The 18,150-nt window shown below is 38.4% G+C and overlaps 1 protein-coding gene across 2 annotated transcripts in view; it reads right to left on the bottom strand.

Moving 5' to 3' along the window:
* Window positions 1-18,150, bottom strand: part of LOC5575982 — a 526,418-nt gene that overhangs the window by 55,389 nt on the left and 452,879 nt on the right. The window contains exon 10 of one of the 2 annotated variants that reach the window (XM_021846000.1): window positions 17,910-18,089. The exons of the other annotated variant lie outside the window; for it this stretch is intronic. Coding sequence (XP_021701692.1) covers window positions 17,910-18,089 — 180 coding nt within the window. The remainder of the gene's footprint in view (window positions 1-17,909; window positions 18,090-18,150) is intronic. 2 annotated transcript variants of the gene reach the window in all.

The raw sequence follows: 18,150 nt of genomic DNA, 5'->3' as shown, positions 1-18,150 counted from the left end.
CCACCTCGAAGGTATCCCGTCTATCGTAACACTGCTTCCTAGGCGGGTCCTGTCGCGCTCAGTTCCGCCAACCAGCATGTACTTTGTTTTCGACGCATTCACCATTAGCTCGACTCTTGTTGCTTCGCGTTTTCAGGCGGGTGAACAAATCTGCCACGTTTCCAATTTCTCCCAATAATATCCATGTCGTCCGCGAAGCAAACAAATTGTCCGGATCTCGTGAAAATCGTGCCTCGACTGTTAAGTCCGGCTCTCCGCATGACAACCTTCAAGCGCAATATTGAACAACAGGCACGAAAGTCCCGTCGCCCTGTCGTAGTCCCCGCCGAGACTCGAACGAACTGGAGTGTTCGCCCGAGATCTTCACGCAGTTTTGCACACCGTCCATCGTTGCTCTGATCAATCTTGTGAGCTTCCCGGGAAAGCTGTTCTCGTCCATGATTTTCCATAGCTCTATGCGGTCGATACTATCGTATGCCGCCTTGAAATCGATGAACAAATGGTTGCGTAGGGACCTGGTACTCACGGCATTTCTGGAGGATTTGCCCGCACGGAAAAGATCTGGTCCGTTGTCGAGCGGCCCGTCGATGAAACCTGCTTGATAACTTCCCACGAACTCGTTTGCTATAGGTGATAGACGACGGAAGAGAATCTGTGATAGTACTTTATAGGCGGCGTTTAGGATGGTGATTGCCACGATAATTTTCACACTCCAGTTTGTTCGCCCTTTTTGTAGATAGGCATATAACGCCTTGCTTCCACTCCTCCGGTAGCTGTTCCGTTCCCAGATTCTGACTATCAGCCGATGCAGACAAGCGGCCAACCTGTCCGGGCCCATCTTGATGAGTTCGGCTCCGATACCATCCTTGCCAGCGGCTTTGTTGTTCTTGAGCTGTTTGAATGGCATCCTTAACTTCCCCATCGTGGGAGCTGGTTGATTTCCGCTGTCCGCTGTGCTGACGTAGCCATCGCCTTCGCTGTCCTGACCTTCTGTGCCTGTGTTCTCTGCGCCATTCAGGTGTTCATCGTAGTGCTGCTTCCACCTTTCGATCACCTCGCGTCCGTCCGTCAAGATGCTCCCATCCTTATCCCGGCACATCTCAGCTCGCGGCACGAAGCCTTTGCGGGATGTGTTGAGCTTCTGATTAGAACTTCCGCGTTTCTCGAGAACGGTACAGCAACTCCATCTCTTGGCATTCCACCTCTTCCAGCGGCGCTTTTTGTCCTGGAATAGGCGGGTTTGCTGTTTCCGCTTCAGTCTGTATCGTTCCACGTTTTGCCGCTCACCTCGTTCTTACGACTTTTTCGGTGAATATCCTGGAACTTCCATACACACAAACACGTCGGGTCGGAACCCTTGACGAACAAAATGGAGAAAGAATCGTTCAAATCCGTTGACCCGTTCATGAGCCATTTCGTGACATACAAACATCATTCCATTTTTATTTATATAGATAAATTGACCAAAAACAAAATTTCCGCCAAAAACATTTTATATGGAGAATGTCAGTCCCCCAAGGAACATCGGAATATCTTCAAAACTGGATCACCAATGATAAATATCGACACGGATTCTTAAACTAGAAGTCTTTTGAAAAAAATGGTGCAAAAATATTGAGAAACAAAAAAGTTTTCGCGATTTGAATATTTTTTCCGCGGTAAAAAATAAAGCTGCCAGTCGAGGGGTTAATTTACAAATTGTAGATGCTGATGAAATTATTAGTGATTCGGTAAATATCTGCTACAGGTACCCATTTCGGGCGCACTAGTCATTAAAAATAAGAATGTTACGCATGTTGATGAAAATGAGTACTTCTCATGATTGGTACCGTAATTTCGGGTGAAATTGATCATTTTTCACGGTTTTTCTAGTCTGTTTTCTATAATGTTAACAATTCCAAACAACTAAATGCAGGAAAACAAGTACGAAGGTGAGCCTCATCGACTCATGTACCGAAATTTTCTAACAAATGTAATTTTAGTGTTAACATATATCTCTAAAATAAAAAATCAAGGGATCTCATTTCGGGGTGAAATTGATCACTTGTCAATGCCATTATTGTTAGTTTTCAAAACAACTCTACAAGGTAAATTTGAGCTCCCTGAATCCAAATATGCTTGTCAAAATCTTAACAATGCAATATTTATATAAATAACGAATAGTTAAATATCAAGAATTACGCAAAAAAACGCCTAAATGTATGCAATTTCCTAAGGAAATCAATGATATCTAACAGAAATTCAATTATTTCAACCATTTGAGCTAATTGGTACGAGTTTTGGTGATGAAATCTGGTTTGCGGATATATCTCAAGCATCCTCACAAACTTTCAGGTTTATACTATGTTCAAATCCTTGCTTAGAATTAGAAGTGTATAGGTGTTTGTCAATACTGTACCGTGTATGATTTTGAAATTTTACATCATTTTCATAGTAATAAACACTCTTCAACGCAAAAAACTTCACAACACACAATTCGACAATAGTTACGACAAACAACGTTCATTAACTGCAGCTTACATTGATATTTGTGCTCCATTACGCATAAATAAAATCGTGTGATACGATGATCAATTTCACCCTTCTGATCAATTACACCCGATTTTACGGTAAACTAGTTCTACTATAGATGGTAGATATCGCAATTGTAAAACACGTTCAAATCATGTGCAAAAGACTTTGCTATCGAACCAAAGTCAATCCTTAAGGTGAAGATGAATCGAAGCCAAAGCTCAAATTTTCAAGAGCACGGATCTGGAGAACCAAACACCCGTTTAAGCTGAAAACCTAATCGATTGGTCACCACCAGCTAATGACCAATCGATTAAGTTTTCAGCTTGAACGGCTGTTTGGTTCTCCAGATCCGTGCTCTTGAAAATTTGAACTTTGACTTCGATTCATCTTCACCTTAACAGAATTAAAGTTTTTGCACGTTATTTCACCTTGCGAATTGACACGACAGATTTACGCTGAAAATAGTGTAGATCAAATGTATGGATTATTTTCAGTCTCACTCTCAAATCGACTGGTGATCACAGATCTGATGAAGATTTTTTTCTGCTAATACCGGTTGGGAAAGCACCGTGATGGTATGTGTCATAGAAATCCCCACGCGAGAACGCCTTGACGCCCCTGCAATCCGTATTTACAACGGCGGCGACGATGTCTGTCGTGCACCAACACATCCATCAACGAATGGTTGGAAATAAACCACGCGCGACATCTTCACTGATGGTTCAACAACACTGAAACACCGCACGAAACGTGATTTAGATCTAATCTAAATTTAATGAGCCTTTTCCTTCGCCGCCGTGACATTTTCACTTTAAACTTTCCACAAACGGCGTAGAACATGTGAGCCATTCAGGAGGCATTGACCAGTGACCACCTTATTGATGGATAGGCGACGAAGGGTCATTGATTACCTTCTTGGTAGGTGGTGGCCGAAGCTTCTTGAAGCACAACACACTCGTCACTTTCTTAGAACAGTTCAACAAATCACTGAACACTGACCAAAGCAATGACCGTGGTTGAACCGAGTCCTTTCACTCACATTCGCACACTGACACGCCAAGCAAGGATCAGGAGCTGCGAAAACCATCAGCTGCTTCCTTTTGAACGAACGTAGCTTCCATACACGAGTCTAAGCGGCGAGAATTCGTCCTTCTTTCCCCTCTGGTGAAGCGTGATTAGACCTGTGCGCCGAAATATTTTTTCGACAGCGGCGTCACGAGATTCATAACATTCGGCGGCGGCGCGCATCGACGTGGACTTAAATCTATATAAATAAAAATGGAGTGGTGTTTGTATGTCACGAAATGGCTTCCAAACGGGTCAACCGATTTGAATGGTTATTTTTCCGTTTTGTTCGTCAAGTGTTCCGACGTGTTTGTGTGTATAAAAATCCCAGGATATTCACCGGGATATTCATGGGACGATCCAAAGCATTTTTCAACAGCCTACTTGATGGCAAGACGAAGTTTGCCAGGCCCACTAGTTGATAATAAAAATCTCGCGGAACATTACTAAAGGACCTATGTACAAATGAGAGATTCTCTCCTCTCTCGTTCTCTTTCGATTATAACAGTGGAATACTAAATATTTTGGGAAGTTTTCCACTATAGATCGAAAGTCAATTTCCTTGACTAGCGTTTCATACATAAAATGCAACAGAAGAGGTTAATGTGACTCAGTTATTAATGAAAGAGAAAGTAAACAAAGAGAGCCTCTCAATGTTAGATGTCCTTTAGAAACGTTGAGCGAGAAATGTTCTAAAACCCTGAAAAATCAAAGAAATTCCTGTAGTAACTCATGGAATAAACCCTGTATAACTTTTTGAAGAATTCTTTGGAGGAATTCATAAACAACTTTCTTTGTGAATTCTTGGAAGCTTCCATACACGAAACTGTGGACAAAATTCAGAAAAAGTTTGTGAAAGGAACTTTGAAAATTCAATGGACACACTTTGAAAAATCCATGTAGATTTTTAGGTGGAAATCCTAGCGAATCCTATGGAAGAATTTTCAAAAATTCCCGGAATAAACCGAAGAAACCCCTTAAAACTTGACGGAAAACCTAGAAAGATGTTGCAGAAATATATGAAATCCTAGGTGTTTCTCCCTAGGGCCCAGATAGCCGTAGCGGTAAACGCACAGCTATTCAGCAAGACCAAGCTGAGGGTCGTGGGTTCGAATCCCACCGGTCGAGGATCTTTTCGGGTTGGAAATTTTCTCGACTTCCCAGGGCATAGAGTATCTTCGTACCTGCCACACGATATACACATGCAAAAATGGTCATTGGCATAGTAAGCTCTCAGTTAATAACTGTGGAAGTGCTCATAAGAACACTAAGCTGAGAAGCAGGCTCTGTCCCAGTGGGGACGTAACGCCAGAAAGAAGAACAAGAAGAAGAAGGTGTTTCTCCTAGAAGAATTCATGTGAGAATAGAATTCATGTGAGAAAAGAATCTCTGGATGGCCGTTTTTCTGGAGTAATTCTAAAGGAAATGTATTGAAATATCCATCGGAAATCATTAGTGATATTACTCGATTTATTGTGAAGCTCTCAGCTTTGCACCAATCCTTTCATATTACAAAATTGAGGCAAAATGCAGAATGCTTCGTTGTATACTGCTTCGAGGCCGTATAAAAATTACTTATAATATTATGGGGAGAGGGAGGGTTTGAGATTTCTTACGCGTCTTACAATTTATTTTTAATTTCAAGCAAAAAGTTTGGCTTACGCAATCACTAGACAGCCCCTGGAAGGCTCGCCTACCTTTCATGATGCCCATCTCCCTATTCATTTCACCCAATTTAAAAAAACATCTTCTTTAGTACTTGTTTTTAATTATGAATCGTGGTTTACGGCTAACCAGCCGAGTGGAAATTTAACAACTACCGAAAGCTAAACATTACATATATTTTGCAATTGGATTAAATGGACAAATTGATGTGAAGTTTTGCGAAAATGTTACACGTCTTCTCAGTGAGAATCGAACTCACGACTCCCTGATCTCTAGTGAGGGCGCGTTACCCCTATGCCATGAGAGGACTCATGAACGCAGAAGTTAATCTGAATTCGATTTCAGCTCAATAATCACGTGGTCCTTTTTCGCAAAGTGCAACATTTTCGCAAAACTTCACATCAATTTGTCCATTTAATCCAATTGCAAAATATATGTAATGTTTAGCTTTCGGTAGTTGTTAATCTTCTTTAGTAATACATGAAGCCTCTTAGTACATTCTAATCGTTTTGTCGATTTGACAATGAGAATCATAGGAGATATTTTCCTAGTGCATTTGGAAAGTCAACAGGGATCTAACAATTTTGAAGGCGTTCTGGAAGGAGATCCTACAATATTTCATAGGAAAATACGGTAAATAAAATCAAAGATAAAAGATTTTTGAACAAATTTTTAAAGAAAATCATTAATTAATTCTTGGAAGAACCTGGTGTAATTCTACGAAAAATCCCTGGTGATATTCCAGGAGGAACTTCGAAACGAAAACTTGAACATTTTCCGGTCAGTTTGACAAATTTAAGCTAGGAATGAAAGGAAGTTGAAGGAAAACAACTGCTAATATATGATAATAATATTTGATCCACTTATCTCATCCCATTCAAAAGTACTGTAATCCGGGGTAACATTGATCAGCGGGGTAACATTGATCGGAATGACTCATCTCGTTAAAAGTTCAAATAAAGATTTATTGATGAAACATTTTCGAATAATGAATAGTGCCTCTCTTTCTTATATTCATAAGCTTATGAAAATTAAGGTTTTTGCCAAAATTGCGTTTACTCCATGCGTAAATTTGTCAACTTTTTGAATCAATGATTTCTAGCACTTTCACTGACACTACCAAAAATTCATGTCTCACATGAGTTCTGCAGACGATGTGATCAAGAAAAATGCGGTTGTTACTAAATATGACATCGCCGAAAACGATTCCGTTGTCAAATCTTTCATAAGTTTATTCAATTAGGCAACATTAACTAATTACAATTAAGAATGTAGAATTTCCTTAGGAAATTGCCTACTTTTAGGCGTATTCCGCGGTTCAAGGTGTTTTTAATTTTGAAATAACTCAAAAAGTAAATGACTTGTAAGAGTTTGGTCTTCATATTCGGCTTCAGGGGCCATGATTTTAGTAAGTAACGACATTTCTAATATTATCGAACGTTGTTTACTTGGGTGATCAATGTTACCCCATATCAGCTGAATCAAAAAATCACTTAAAACATTTATTTCAACATGTTTAAATCTTTCGAAAAACAAAATAAAGTATAAAGTTAGGAGCGGTGGGTGGCAGTACTTGTTTTAAAAATATAAAACTTGTAACATTTGTATTGTGAAATGAAAAATTTGAGAAAAACTCAAAAAAATGATCAATGTTACCCCGGATTACGGTACGGGGAAGTGTACCATGTCCACTATATCTGTATAATAGCCATAACATAAGTGAAATTGAAATCCATCAGGATCAGCATCTCTCAGTATAAATACATTCATGGATTATGTTAGGTATTTTCATATGCATGAAGCCTCCCAGTACGGTACCTAGTTCGTTTAGGTCGATTTTACATTGAGAATCATGGGCGATGCTTTTCTGGCGCATTAGCAAAGTCAAAAGGGATCCTTGAAACAATTTTGAAGGAGTTCTGGGAGGAGATCCTACAATATTTCATAAGAAAATCCTAAAAAAAAATAAGGATAAAAGATTTTGAACCAATTAGAAAAAAATCCATAGTGAACTCTTGGAAAAGTTCCTGGACGAGTACCTGGTGTAATTCTACGAATAATCCCTGGTGATATTCCAGGAGCAACTTCAAGACGAGCACTTGAATATATTTTGGGGAAATCTTTAAAGTAATTCGTTCAAAGAAATTTTTAAAAGAGAGTACCGTAATATGAGGTGTAGTTGATCATTGGGGAGAGGTTCATCATTCCTGAACCAACAAGAGAGCTATAATTTAAATTTAATTATCAAAATTTCTGTGGTGACGTATTATATTATATCTACTATTGTTTTTTCTTAATTTGGTTTGACAATAAAGATAATTATAGCATGCAAAAACAGGGTTTTTTAGGAAAAGTTCTATAAACTGTTGAAGGGATCATCTCAAACCAATCGACTTTTGCCAAGGCAATGTAAAGACGCCATTTCAATAAACTGTTTCGTACATACCAAATTTGTTTTCTGAACCAAGTTGCGAATTGAGGAACAAAATTTATTTCCGGATGAAAAATTGTTCCCAAAATTTAATTCTAAAATTAACCGATTTATCAACAAGTTGTAAGATTTTGGAGACTTGGTTCAGATTCAGCGACTTCATATTTAGTGAGTAGCATAGTTCCTTATTTTTGGAAAGATATCGCAGATAATTGATCAACTTCACAACGGAATAAAAAATTTCCCTTTTTGATATCTATAAATTGTTTTTTGTTATGATTTTATCATTTTCTTCAAATAACGTTTACATAATTCGATAAACGTCCAACCAGTACTGGTTTAAAAAAATATTTGGATAATAATACATGCATGCCACCAGACGTTCCTAAACAGAATCGCTCAAAAATGATCAACTTCACCCCATTTTACGGTAATTTTATGGTGATCCGTGGTAGATTCTCTTCCTTGAAAAAATTAATGTGAAACAAACCTAGCATGAATATCTCTAGAAAATCCACGCAGCAGTGCTTGGAAGTGTTTCTGGGGAGGAATCACTTGAGAAATTCCGCAAGTAGCCATTTACTAACTCTTGGCAAGTGCTGTTGGAGGAATTCCAGAATCAAATGAAAGACTACTGAAGGAATCCCATAACGTATCGTTGAAAAATTCTGAACAAATGTTTACACCTTTCTAATCCCTATGGGGTCCTTAAAATGAATTCATGGAAAAAAATCTTTGATGTAAGATTTGTATAAGTTCATATGAAGGATTTTTGAATAAATTCTTGAACTATTGGGGAAATTTCAGAATTGCTGAAGAAATCTATGAAAGGATCCTTTGAAAAGTTCACCTTAAAATCCCAAGAAATTTTTAACAGGAATTCCTCAAGGAACTCAATGGAGAGTACCTTTCTCAATTCTAAATTCTTCTTCCAACCTTGGACAAAATTGTACTGCGCACGTCCTTGCGAGAGCTGAACGGTAGGAAATGAAAATTATATGGAAAGCCCTATTTATACAACAAATATGTCAAACACAAGCAATCCATATTCTGAGCTGAGCATGAGCATATATGACCGTACAATTCGTAGTTGCTACTCCGTGATTGACTAGAGCAATCGAAGTTGCACAGGGAATAAATGAATGGGGCTTGGGATTAGCTTACCATTCTTCAATGTGCACAAATCGAGAGCTCAAATTTTAAAAGTAAATAACGGCGCCGGTCATCGGGGAAGGGAAGGAATGTTAGCTAGACAACCGTTGTTACTAGAGACCGAAGAATCTTCTGCATCTCCACAGTTGTCATGGAAAGGATATTGGGTTAGTGGGATAAGGTAAAGATCTGGGAGTCACCAGCGGTTGGTGATGCGATCCATGATACATTCACGCCTAACCCGTTTAACGCCTAACAAGTGTTCATCGCTCACTCTCGCAAAAGCAAGCGATATGATCAACAGATCAAACACTACTAACGCGATCCGTGCCACTATTTATTCGTACCACGCGAGCGACGCGCAACACGATTGATCCTGCTCACATCACCCGCTCCCGCAGGAGCAAGTAACGCGAGCAAAGGATCAAACACTACTCCACAAGCAATCCATATTCTGAGCTGAAAGCATTTTTTCGTTTTGGAAATGTTGAAAATAAGTTCAGGTTTATTTTAATTTCCGGAGGGGCACGATTGCTTGTCACTCGTACTTCGCACCATGACTTACTTTTGGTGAGCTGGTAGAGAGACAGTGAACGATTAAGATCTTTGAAACATTTCTAGAAGGGTACACAGGGATTACTGGCAATATTTTGGGCAAATGTTGGTTAAATTTCCATTTAGATTGATGTCTAATCTTTAATAAGCTCTTTGCTGGAATCCTAACGGGAATCAGACCGATAATTGAATATTTTCTTGAATATACTTTATGAAAGATCCCTGGAAAGGTTATTGCCTTGGTTTAGAATGCTCACTCACTCTCACGAAAATGGATTTTTCTTCATAATAATTTTCAACGAAAACCTGCCTTGCGATATTATCCGTGAACAAATCGAAGCAAAAATTTATCCCATGGAGATCTTTTCCATTCCATTCCATTTCATGGAGTTTTCGTCAGGTTGATGCGGTGGTTAATTAGCGTTTTTAGCAATATTCTAACACAGACAAACAGACGTAACACTTAGAACATATCTCGATCGAAATCATGTTCACGAGTACATGTACGCCCATTGCTGAAATTAGTATGTTTGGCCGACGGGCCAACGGATGGCAGTAGTGTGTAGACGTCAAACATGAACAAAAACTATGCAAGCAGCGGATCAGCCAACTACCATATTTTTAAATCGACTGTAAAAAACTAGACTAAAGAAAAGACTAGGTTAAAAAGTAGTCGATGGATAATGATGAGAGTGTGACGTCTGTTTGTCTGTGGTTCTAGGTTCAAATCCTATTGCTGGCACCAATTTTCGATATAGTGATAGTACTCGAGAGAAATTAGTGAGCTGAAAATATGATGGAGTGAATAAAAAATATACCCAAAGCGGAATGATTTTCGGTTATCCTTTTTCGTAGCTCTAGGGAAAAGAAGGACAAGCAAAATATGGTGTTCTATTCATGTGTGGAAGCGAAAGTCTCCTTTAGCATAGCATAGCATAGCATAGACTGACTGTACATGTCAATGGTTGCTACTCCGTGATTGATCGGAACTGGTAAGAATTGCACTACGATCCAAATGAATAAGGGATGGGAGTTTCCGCTTATTCTCGAAGTACAATTTTAGCAGATCTAATATTATTGATCAATAACGACGCCGGCCAAGTCCTTACAGTCAGTTGGGATGGGGAAGGAATGTTAGGGTGTAATGATTGTTGCTTCTAGAAACCGAGAATACCTCTGCATCTCCACAATCACCACGGGGAGGGTGTTTATTAGTAAGGAAGGAAAAGATCTGGGAGTCACCATTGGTCAGTGATGCGATCCATGGATATGGAGGGAAAATACAACTTAAACTTAAAGCTAGTTTTGCATTTTGTCTCGAGAAGTTTTCGGTAGAAGATTTAAAATATACGTCAACATCAATTATGTCGAACCATTGAAAAGATGTTTTTAGTAATGGCAAAAAGAAAAATATATATGTATATATTTTGAATAATATGAAAGAGGAACGATGCCGACACTTGTAGTGACGAACCAAACATAGTTTGTTTGAAAATTAAAGAAGAGTAACGCTGTACATTTTTGTCTCGAGATGAAAAGTTTTTGATAGGAGTTTTAAAATATACGTCAACATCCATAATGCCGAACCATTCAAAAGATGTTTTTAGTAATGTTAAAGAGAAAAAATATATGTATATTGAAATTATATAAAACAGGCATAATGCCGACACTTGTAGTGACGAACCATACAAAGTTTATTTGAACATTAAATAAAATAACGTTTTCATGAAAATATGTGTCATTATAAGCATGAAACGAGCTCACCAGTTGGAAATCCATCCTCGACTTAACACGGATATCTTCTCGCACTCACACAACGCGAACCGTAAAACTTCTCGGCGTTCCGAAAACGAACCGTCTTGTTTGGGCTCTCCGAAACACTGCCCAGCAAACGCGCGGCAACGAAAAACAATCTCCCGGCGTCCCGAAAACAAAGCGCCTTGCTTGGGCTCTCCGAAACACTGCCCAGCAAAACTCGCAAAACGAAAAACACTCCCGGCGTCCCGAAAACAAAGCGTCTTGCTTGGGCTCTCCAAAACACTGCCCAGCAAACGCGCGGAAACGAAAAACAACTCCCGGCGTCCCGAAAACAAAGCGCCTTGCTTGGGCTCTCCGAAACACTGCCCAGCAAAACTCGCAAAACGAAAAACACTCCCGGCGTCCCGAAAACAAAGCGCCTTGCTTGGGCTCTCCGAAACACTGCCCAGCAAAACTCGCGAAACGAAAAACACTCCCGGCGTCCCGAAAACAAAGCGTCTTGCTTGGGCTCTCCGGAACACTGCCCAGCAAAACTCGCGAAACGAAAAACACTCCCGGCGTCCCGAAAACAAAGCGCCTTGCTTGGGCTCTCCGAAACACTCTCTATTCATGTGTGGAAGCGAAAGTCTCCTTTCATGCCAAACGATTTTGTATCATTCAAACGAAAAATCAGAACCATGGTTATTAGTAGATTACTCATAAGTTTTTTAGTATATGCGTCTTTTCTTAAAATATCCTTGGCTGATTTTGCTTGAAATGCTTGGGAGATTTGTAAAGGCTGGCGAAAAGCTGAGCCTGGGGTAAATCACGTGATCATCAATGAGGGAGGTATAGTTCTGGTTAATTATCATGATCTAAACAAATTTTAAATCTATTGTATTGACAAAAGATCACGAGAGGAGAGAGGTCTAAAATAAAAAAGAAGCATGGGCACGTGATGGATAGTTTTTTTTTGAGGACGCTGACGATATTTTGTATAGATTTCTGTAAATTTATAGCGTATCTTATTTATCTTGTAAGATTATTTATAAATTCATGGACAGATTTTTTTATGGATAAGTAAATAGCAAGGTCCTTTAAGTATTATTAACAAGATTTTGTTCAATTCTTGACATGGCAAGGTTCTTGGTCAAATCTTTGAAATGCCTCTTTCATCATTTTTGGATACATGTCAAACGATTTAGCCAGATTCATAGGGGAATAATAAAATGTATTTGGAGATATCATTTCTGTTACAAACATCTTTTCTTTGAATCCAGCATTTCCAGGAACCAGCCATGTCTAACATAATTTTAAACGCATTCTAAGAAAGTGATGGTTTGCCTATTGAACTTTGTCTTTTTGTGGAAATATAGTCAGAATTAAGATAAACATAACAGAAATTTGTTTATGTAATTTCCAAATCTCTTTAAACTTCCTAGCAATTATTGGGGGAGGACGGCATTTTAAATAGTTAAACAAACAGTTTATATTTTTCGTTCAAAACTCTTTCGAAAGTCAAACCGTTTTGAGCTCACAGTATTTTCTAAACTTAATTAGAAATAATTCATAAATAAGTTAGGTCAAGTCCTCCATAATTTACCATCTTGAAGAAAAAAATACAAAAATATCAGGCCGCAGGATCATCTTTTTTAGTTTCTGGGCATCTGAGAAAAATTTGAGAAAACGACAACACTGAAATATGAAAAGTCCACCACATCTCTTAACAAAACTTAGATCATTATCCAAACGACATCGCTTTATCAGCCAAATTAAAAAAAAATATATACGGAACCAACAAAAACGTGGCCATCATCCACGGTGTACTATATTGAGAAGGTGATATATTCCGAAAACTGACAGCTACTTGACGACGTCATTCCTATCCATCTCGAACAAATTTTTGAAAAATTCACACTTAGATTAAATTACTGGGGTCGGTAAAATTTACTGGGTTTTGGAACTACCGAAAAAGTCAGTAAAATGAAAACTGTCGTCATGCGTAATTGAAAAGCAAATTTCACCATGTTTTATTTTTTATCGATATCTATATAAATAAAAATGGAGTGGTGTTTGTATGTCACGAAATGGCTTCCGAACGGGTCAATCGATTTGAATGATTATTTTTCCGTTTTGTTCGTCAAGTGTTCCGACGTGTTTGTGTGTATAAAAATCCCAGGATATTCACCGGGAAAGTTGGAAAAACGAGCGTGAACGGAACTGTCATTTTGTATGGGACGATCCATAGCGTTTTCCAACAGCCTACTTGATGGCAAGACGAAGTTTGCCGGGCCCACTAGTATGATATAAAAAGAAAGCTCTCTGCAAAATTTCAGTAAAACAACTCTGTTTTTCGATTTTTGACAATTTGTTTTAGTTTACTGACTTTTTCGGTAGTTCCAAAACCCAGTTATTTTTACCGAACAGATTGAGTGTGTTTATCAAGTGTAGATAGGAGTGACGCCACATGTTTACAACCAAATTCAATGTTTACACCAGTAAAGAGCCTGCCTTGTTAATTTTTATGCCGTGCCCAACATCAAACACTACCTATAAAAACGCACCAATCGAAAACAAAAAAATCACGTGTAAATGCACAAACAACAAAAAAATGCATAAGTTAGAGGAAATACAACTGCTCAGGTACGAAATATTAAAACTCTTGATACGATAGAAAACGGCAGCTGAAAACACACAAAGCACAGAAAAAAAACCTTAATTGTAATCAGAACTTCGTTTCCTCCAAACTTTCCTCCAGCTAAGACTGCCCTGTTGTTTTTCAGTCGATAACCTTGACGATACAGAAGCCAGTGCAACTAGAATCCTTTTAAAGCAAACTAAAGAATGTTTTTTTAAATATTATTTTCCAATTTTCATACTGGAAACAATTTTTTTACAACAATTCCAGGTCAAATTCTTGATGAAACTTTCAAAACAATTCTATAAAAATCTTAAAAACAGTTCTGGATGAATTTAAAAATGTTTTAAAATTTACATAGAAATCTCCAGTTGAAAAATTCTATGAATTTTAAAAGAAATTCTGGAAAAAAAACTTAAAGAAATTTTCGTTTGATTTTTCTTAGGAATTGCGGTGTTCTTAGAAAAATGCTTAGATAATTCAACGGTTAGGTAGAACTAAGAAGGCCAGAGCAAAATTGCCGATCAAAGGGATCCTTTGGCGTGAAATTTAAGAATGAAATTGTGAGGGCCGCTTTTCTCCCCCTGATAATCAAAAAAAAAACCTGACTACGCCCATGTCCCTCGCCCCCTTTAAAAGCTATGTAGGTCGTATATGTAGTTCATAAGCAAATATTAACACGTTAAAATTTGAAAAACAGAAACAAAATATATGTCCCGATTTTGTCAGGTTCCCCATTTTGTCAGAAAAAATAATTTAATTTTCGAGTCTAATACACGACTCTGACAACGGCCTTATAGTGGAGGTCGAATTATGCGTAACTGTCAAAGGATACAAACTGTAGTGGAATAAAATGATATAGTTCTCAATTCGGTTTTCATTTATTTATAGGTATTCCACTAAACAATTCGAAGGTTTATTATTATTTTCAATTTTAATTTTTATTGCATAATTATTTTTGAGGAAAAATCCCACATAATTTAGGAGAATATAAACAAACTTAGCTTAGCTTAGCTTAGCTTAGACTGACTACACATATCAATGGTTGCTATTCCGTGATTGACCGAGGTCAGTGTAAATGCACAAAGAATCAACTAGAAGTTCGACTGGGATTAGCCATAATCTTCTTCAGTGTGCATAATTCAGTGCCTCTATTTATACAGGGTCAATAACGGCGCCGGCCACGTCCTTGCAGTCAGGTGGGATTGGAGGAAGGAATGTTAGTGTGTAACCTTTGCTATTTGGAGACCGTGTTTGCCTCTGCATCTCCACAAAGGTTACTGGGAGGGATGTTTGTTAATGGGGAGGATCTTTGGGTCACAGGATTCACTTTGATAAGCGATTAGACCATGATAAATAATTTGACGCGAGCAAAAGATCAAAAACTACTACCTGTTTCGCGATCCGCGACACGATTTTATCATGCCACGCGAGCGACGCGCAACACGGTTGATCCTGCGCACATCACCCGCCCCCGCAGGAGCAAGTGACGCGAGCAAAGGATCAAACACTACTAACCTGCTTCGCGATCCGCGACACTAATAAATCATGCCACGCGAGCGACGCGCAACACGATTGATCCTGCTCACATCACCCGACCCCGCAGGAGCAAGTGACGCGAGCAAAGGATCAAACACTACCAATTTAGGAGGATATAAACAAACATAGCAAAACAAAGACGATTTGATTGAGCCAATTAGTTTTCAAGTTATTCACACATGTATGTTTACCCATTTTTATATGACGTAGACTAGTTCTTGAATAATCTCGATAAACGTCATCGTCACGTGATGCTTTGAATCTGAGAGAGAATATGAAGTATTTTTATCTCTCGTACATTGTTCTCGTTCCATTTATAAAAAAAAATCATATTAATTAAAGTACATTATTTTTTAAAATTGCAATGTGCATTAAAAATAAGATAATTATTTCTGAATTTTTGGGTCACCCTATCTCACGAAAGAGCACCCTAATGACGAAATAAAAAAATACGGGTCCAAAATTTTTTGAAAAGGCATGACTTGAACAACTTTCTAAAATAATAAAAAAATATTATTTTTTTCGAACATCGACCGCCTTGGGGACGGACCAGCACAATTGTGCTGGTCTGAATTTGACCCTAAAAAGTTCATGGAGTGATAGAATAGCCAAAATAAAGAATGTTTTGTTCTACGATATGATGAGTTTATGAGATAAATTTTGAAATAATCACTCAAATATGGTCCGTCCCGAAAGAGATATTAAAAAACGGCGATATTTTTTGAGAAAATTGAAACAATTTCCATTACATTGCTTTGAAGTAAGTATTTTTAATTCATTTTAGCATTGTTGAAGCACATGCGGTAAACCTAAAATCGAATATGAATTTCAAATTCATTCAAAATGATTTCATAAAAAATTTGAAACTTTTTATTAAAACTCTAATTTATGAACTAGCAACACGGCCAGGTTAGCAACAAAGTGCCCTGTTGCAATCCAACTCAACGATATGAAAGTAGGCCTTTGTCAAAACGACCTTTTTTGACAGGCAATTGGTTTCGTTTTTGCACTCTGAGCTGACTTGTCTTGTCTTAGCTCAAAACAAAGAGTTTTCACAGCACCAATAAATTTTCTTCCTATTAGGGTGATGTGCTAGTATCCACCGTATTAAGCATTGATCAGTGAGAACTGCAATTTTTCCAGTATTGCAGTGAATGATGCTGATACAAACCGATGCCAAACAATTCTTTCTCAAAACGGTTTAAGCATTGTACAATAACATTTTGATAAATCTTGATCTCTTTTTGGAAATAATGCAAAGAAAATGCATCTTACCGTATTCTCAATCCGTCATATCGTTTTCAACTCCGTCGCAATCAGTTTCCAGATTCGTCTCACAACTTACGGCTCACTGTGTGTATTGAGTGGTTAAAACACAATATATCAACGCTATAATAAAATGTTTTACTAGAATATATAGATCTTCGGGCATCTCCCTCCATTCCTTCAGCATGATGAAATATACTAATTTCCTTTAAAATTAATTGTTCGTCATCAAAATTCCGCCCGAACATATGAACACTTCATTTTGACCGTACAATTATGGCATTTGCTCACAGTACAGCGAAAACAACACAATCAAAGGAACCGTATTTTTACGTCGAGCGTCGAGCACACATTGATGCGCACAAGCTTTTTTTTCTCAGTACGACGGATTAAACTTTGTTTACATTCTCAATTATTCGCGGCGGTTGAGGAAATTTCGTAAAATTTGGTGATTTATGGAAGTTTTACGGCGTGTGATTGGAATGAAATCCTTCAGTGAAGAAGTACGAAGGTTTTCCATAGTGAAAATAAGTGCCCGGCGAAGTAAGTCACCCACGGGGGCGGGAAGAAATTTGTGTTGGAAAGTGGTGTGGCTCAGTCGATCGCTAAGCATTTCTCTCAAATCGTGTTCGTCCATGCGATTTCGGTGAAAAAGTGCAAAATGGATAATTGAACTGAAGTTATTTACCGAAATACAGTAGTTTTATTGCATTTTTGCTATACAAGTGTACAAACAATAACAGTTTTCACAAAATTACACTTGGATAATGAATCTATGTTGCAAGTAAGTTTGAATATCCGCCGTAGTGGAACAATTAAAGTTTGATAGGACGAATAGTAGGATTTACGACGAAGTAGAACAAAACCCTATCAGCCGAATCAATTTTTCACCGGCCGATCTGGAAATAACACAGAAGAAAAACAAAACGTGACAGAAAATTTAAAACGCAGTCGTTTGCGCGCACTGCTTGCTGCCTGCTTTCGGAAAAAAAATCCTATCTATAAAATGCCCCAGAACAATTCTGTGAAGGAACTTATGAAGATATTACAACAGATTCTTTTTGCAAAAAATCCCTGTAAAATGTTGAATCTACGGATTACGTTAGGTATTTCAAAATGAATCGTTCGAGAAATTATTGGAGAAAAATTGTAGGAATACCTCAAGCAAAGTGTACAAAAATTCCTAAAGCATTTTTTTCTTTGATTTCAAATGAATCGGCGGTGCACAGGTCTAGGCGTGTTACAATCAAGCTATATTCTACTATCCAGGTGACGATCCATAAACTGGGGGTGCTATTTGTGGGGGAGGTTACGATTTGTTATTGGCTGGGGGGTTGTGACACTTACCTACACAGGCCGGCAACGGTCGGTTCCACGTGTGCTTAGCGGTGCAGACTAGTTCACGACTGGGCTCAGCTGTGTCGGGAAACACATACAGGGGATCACAGACGTATTTCGCTCGGGACTCGCTTCGACGGACCAGCGTCATGTGCGGCGGAATCGGCGACGGCAACTCGCACCCGAGTGCTGCACGAGACGTACACGGAAACGGGAGACAGAACGAAAAAGAAAGAAAAACGAGAAGCAT

This window comes from Aedes aegypti, chromosome 2 (assembly GCF_002204515.2).
Source record: "Aedes aegypti strain LVP_AGWG chromosome 2, AaegL5.0 Primary Assembly, whole genome shotgun sequence".
NCBI lineage: Eukaryota > Metazoa > Arthropoda > Insecta > Diptera > Culicidae > Aedes > Aedes aegypti.
This window is presented reverse-complemented; position numbering and strand designations above follow the sequence as displayed.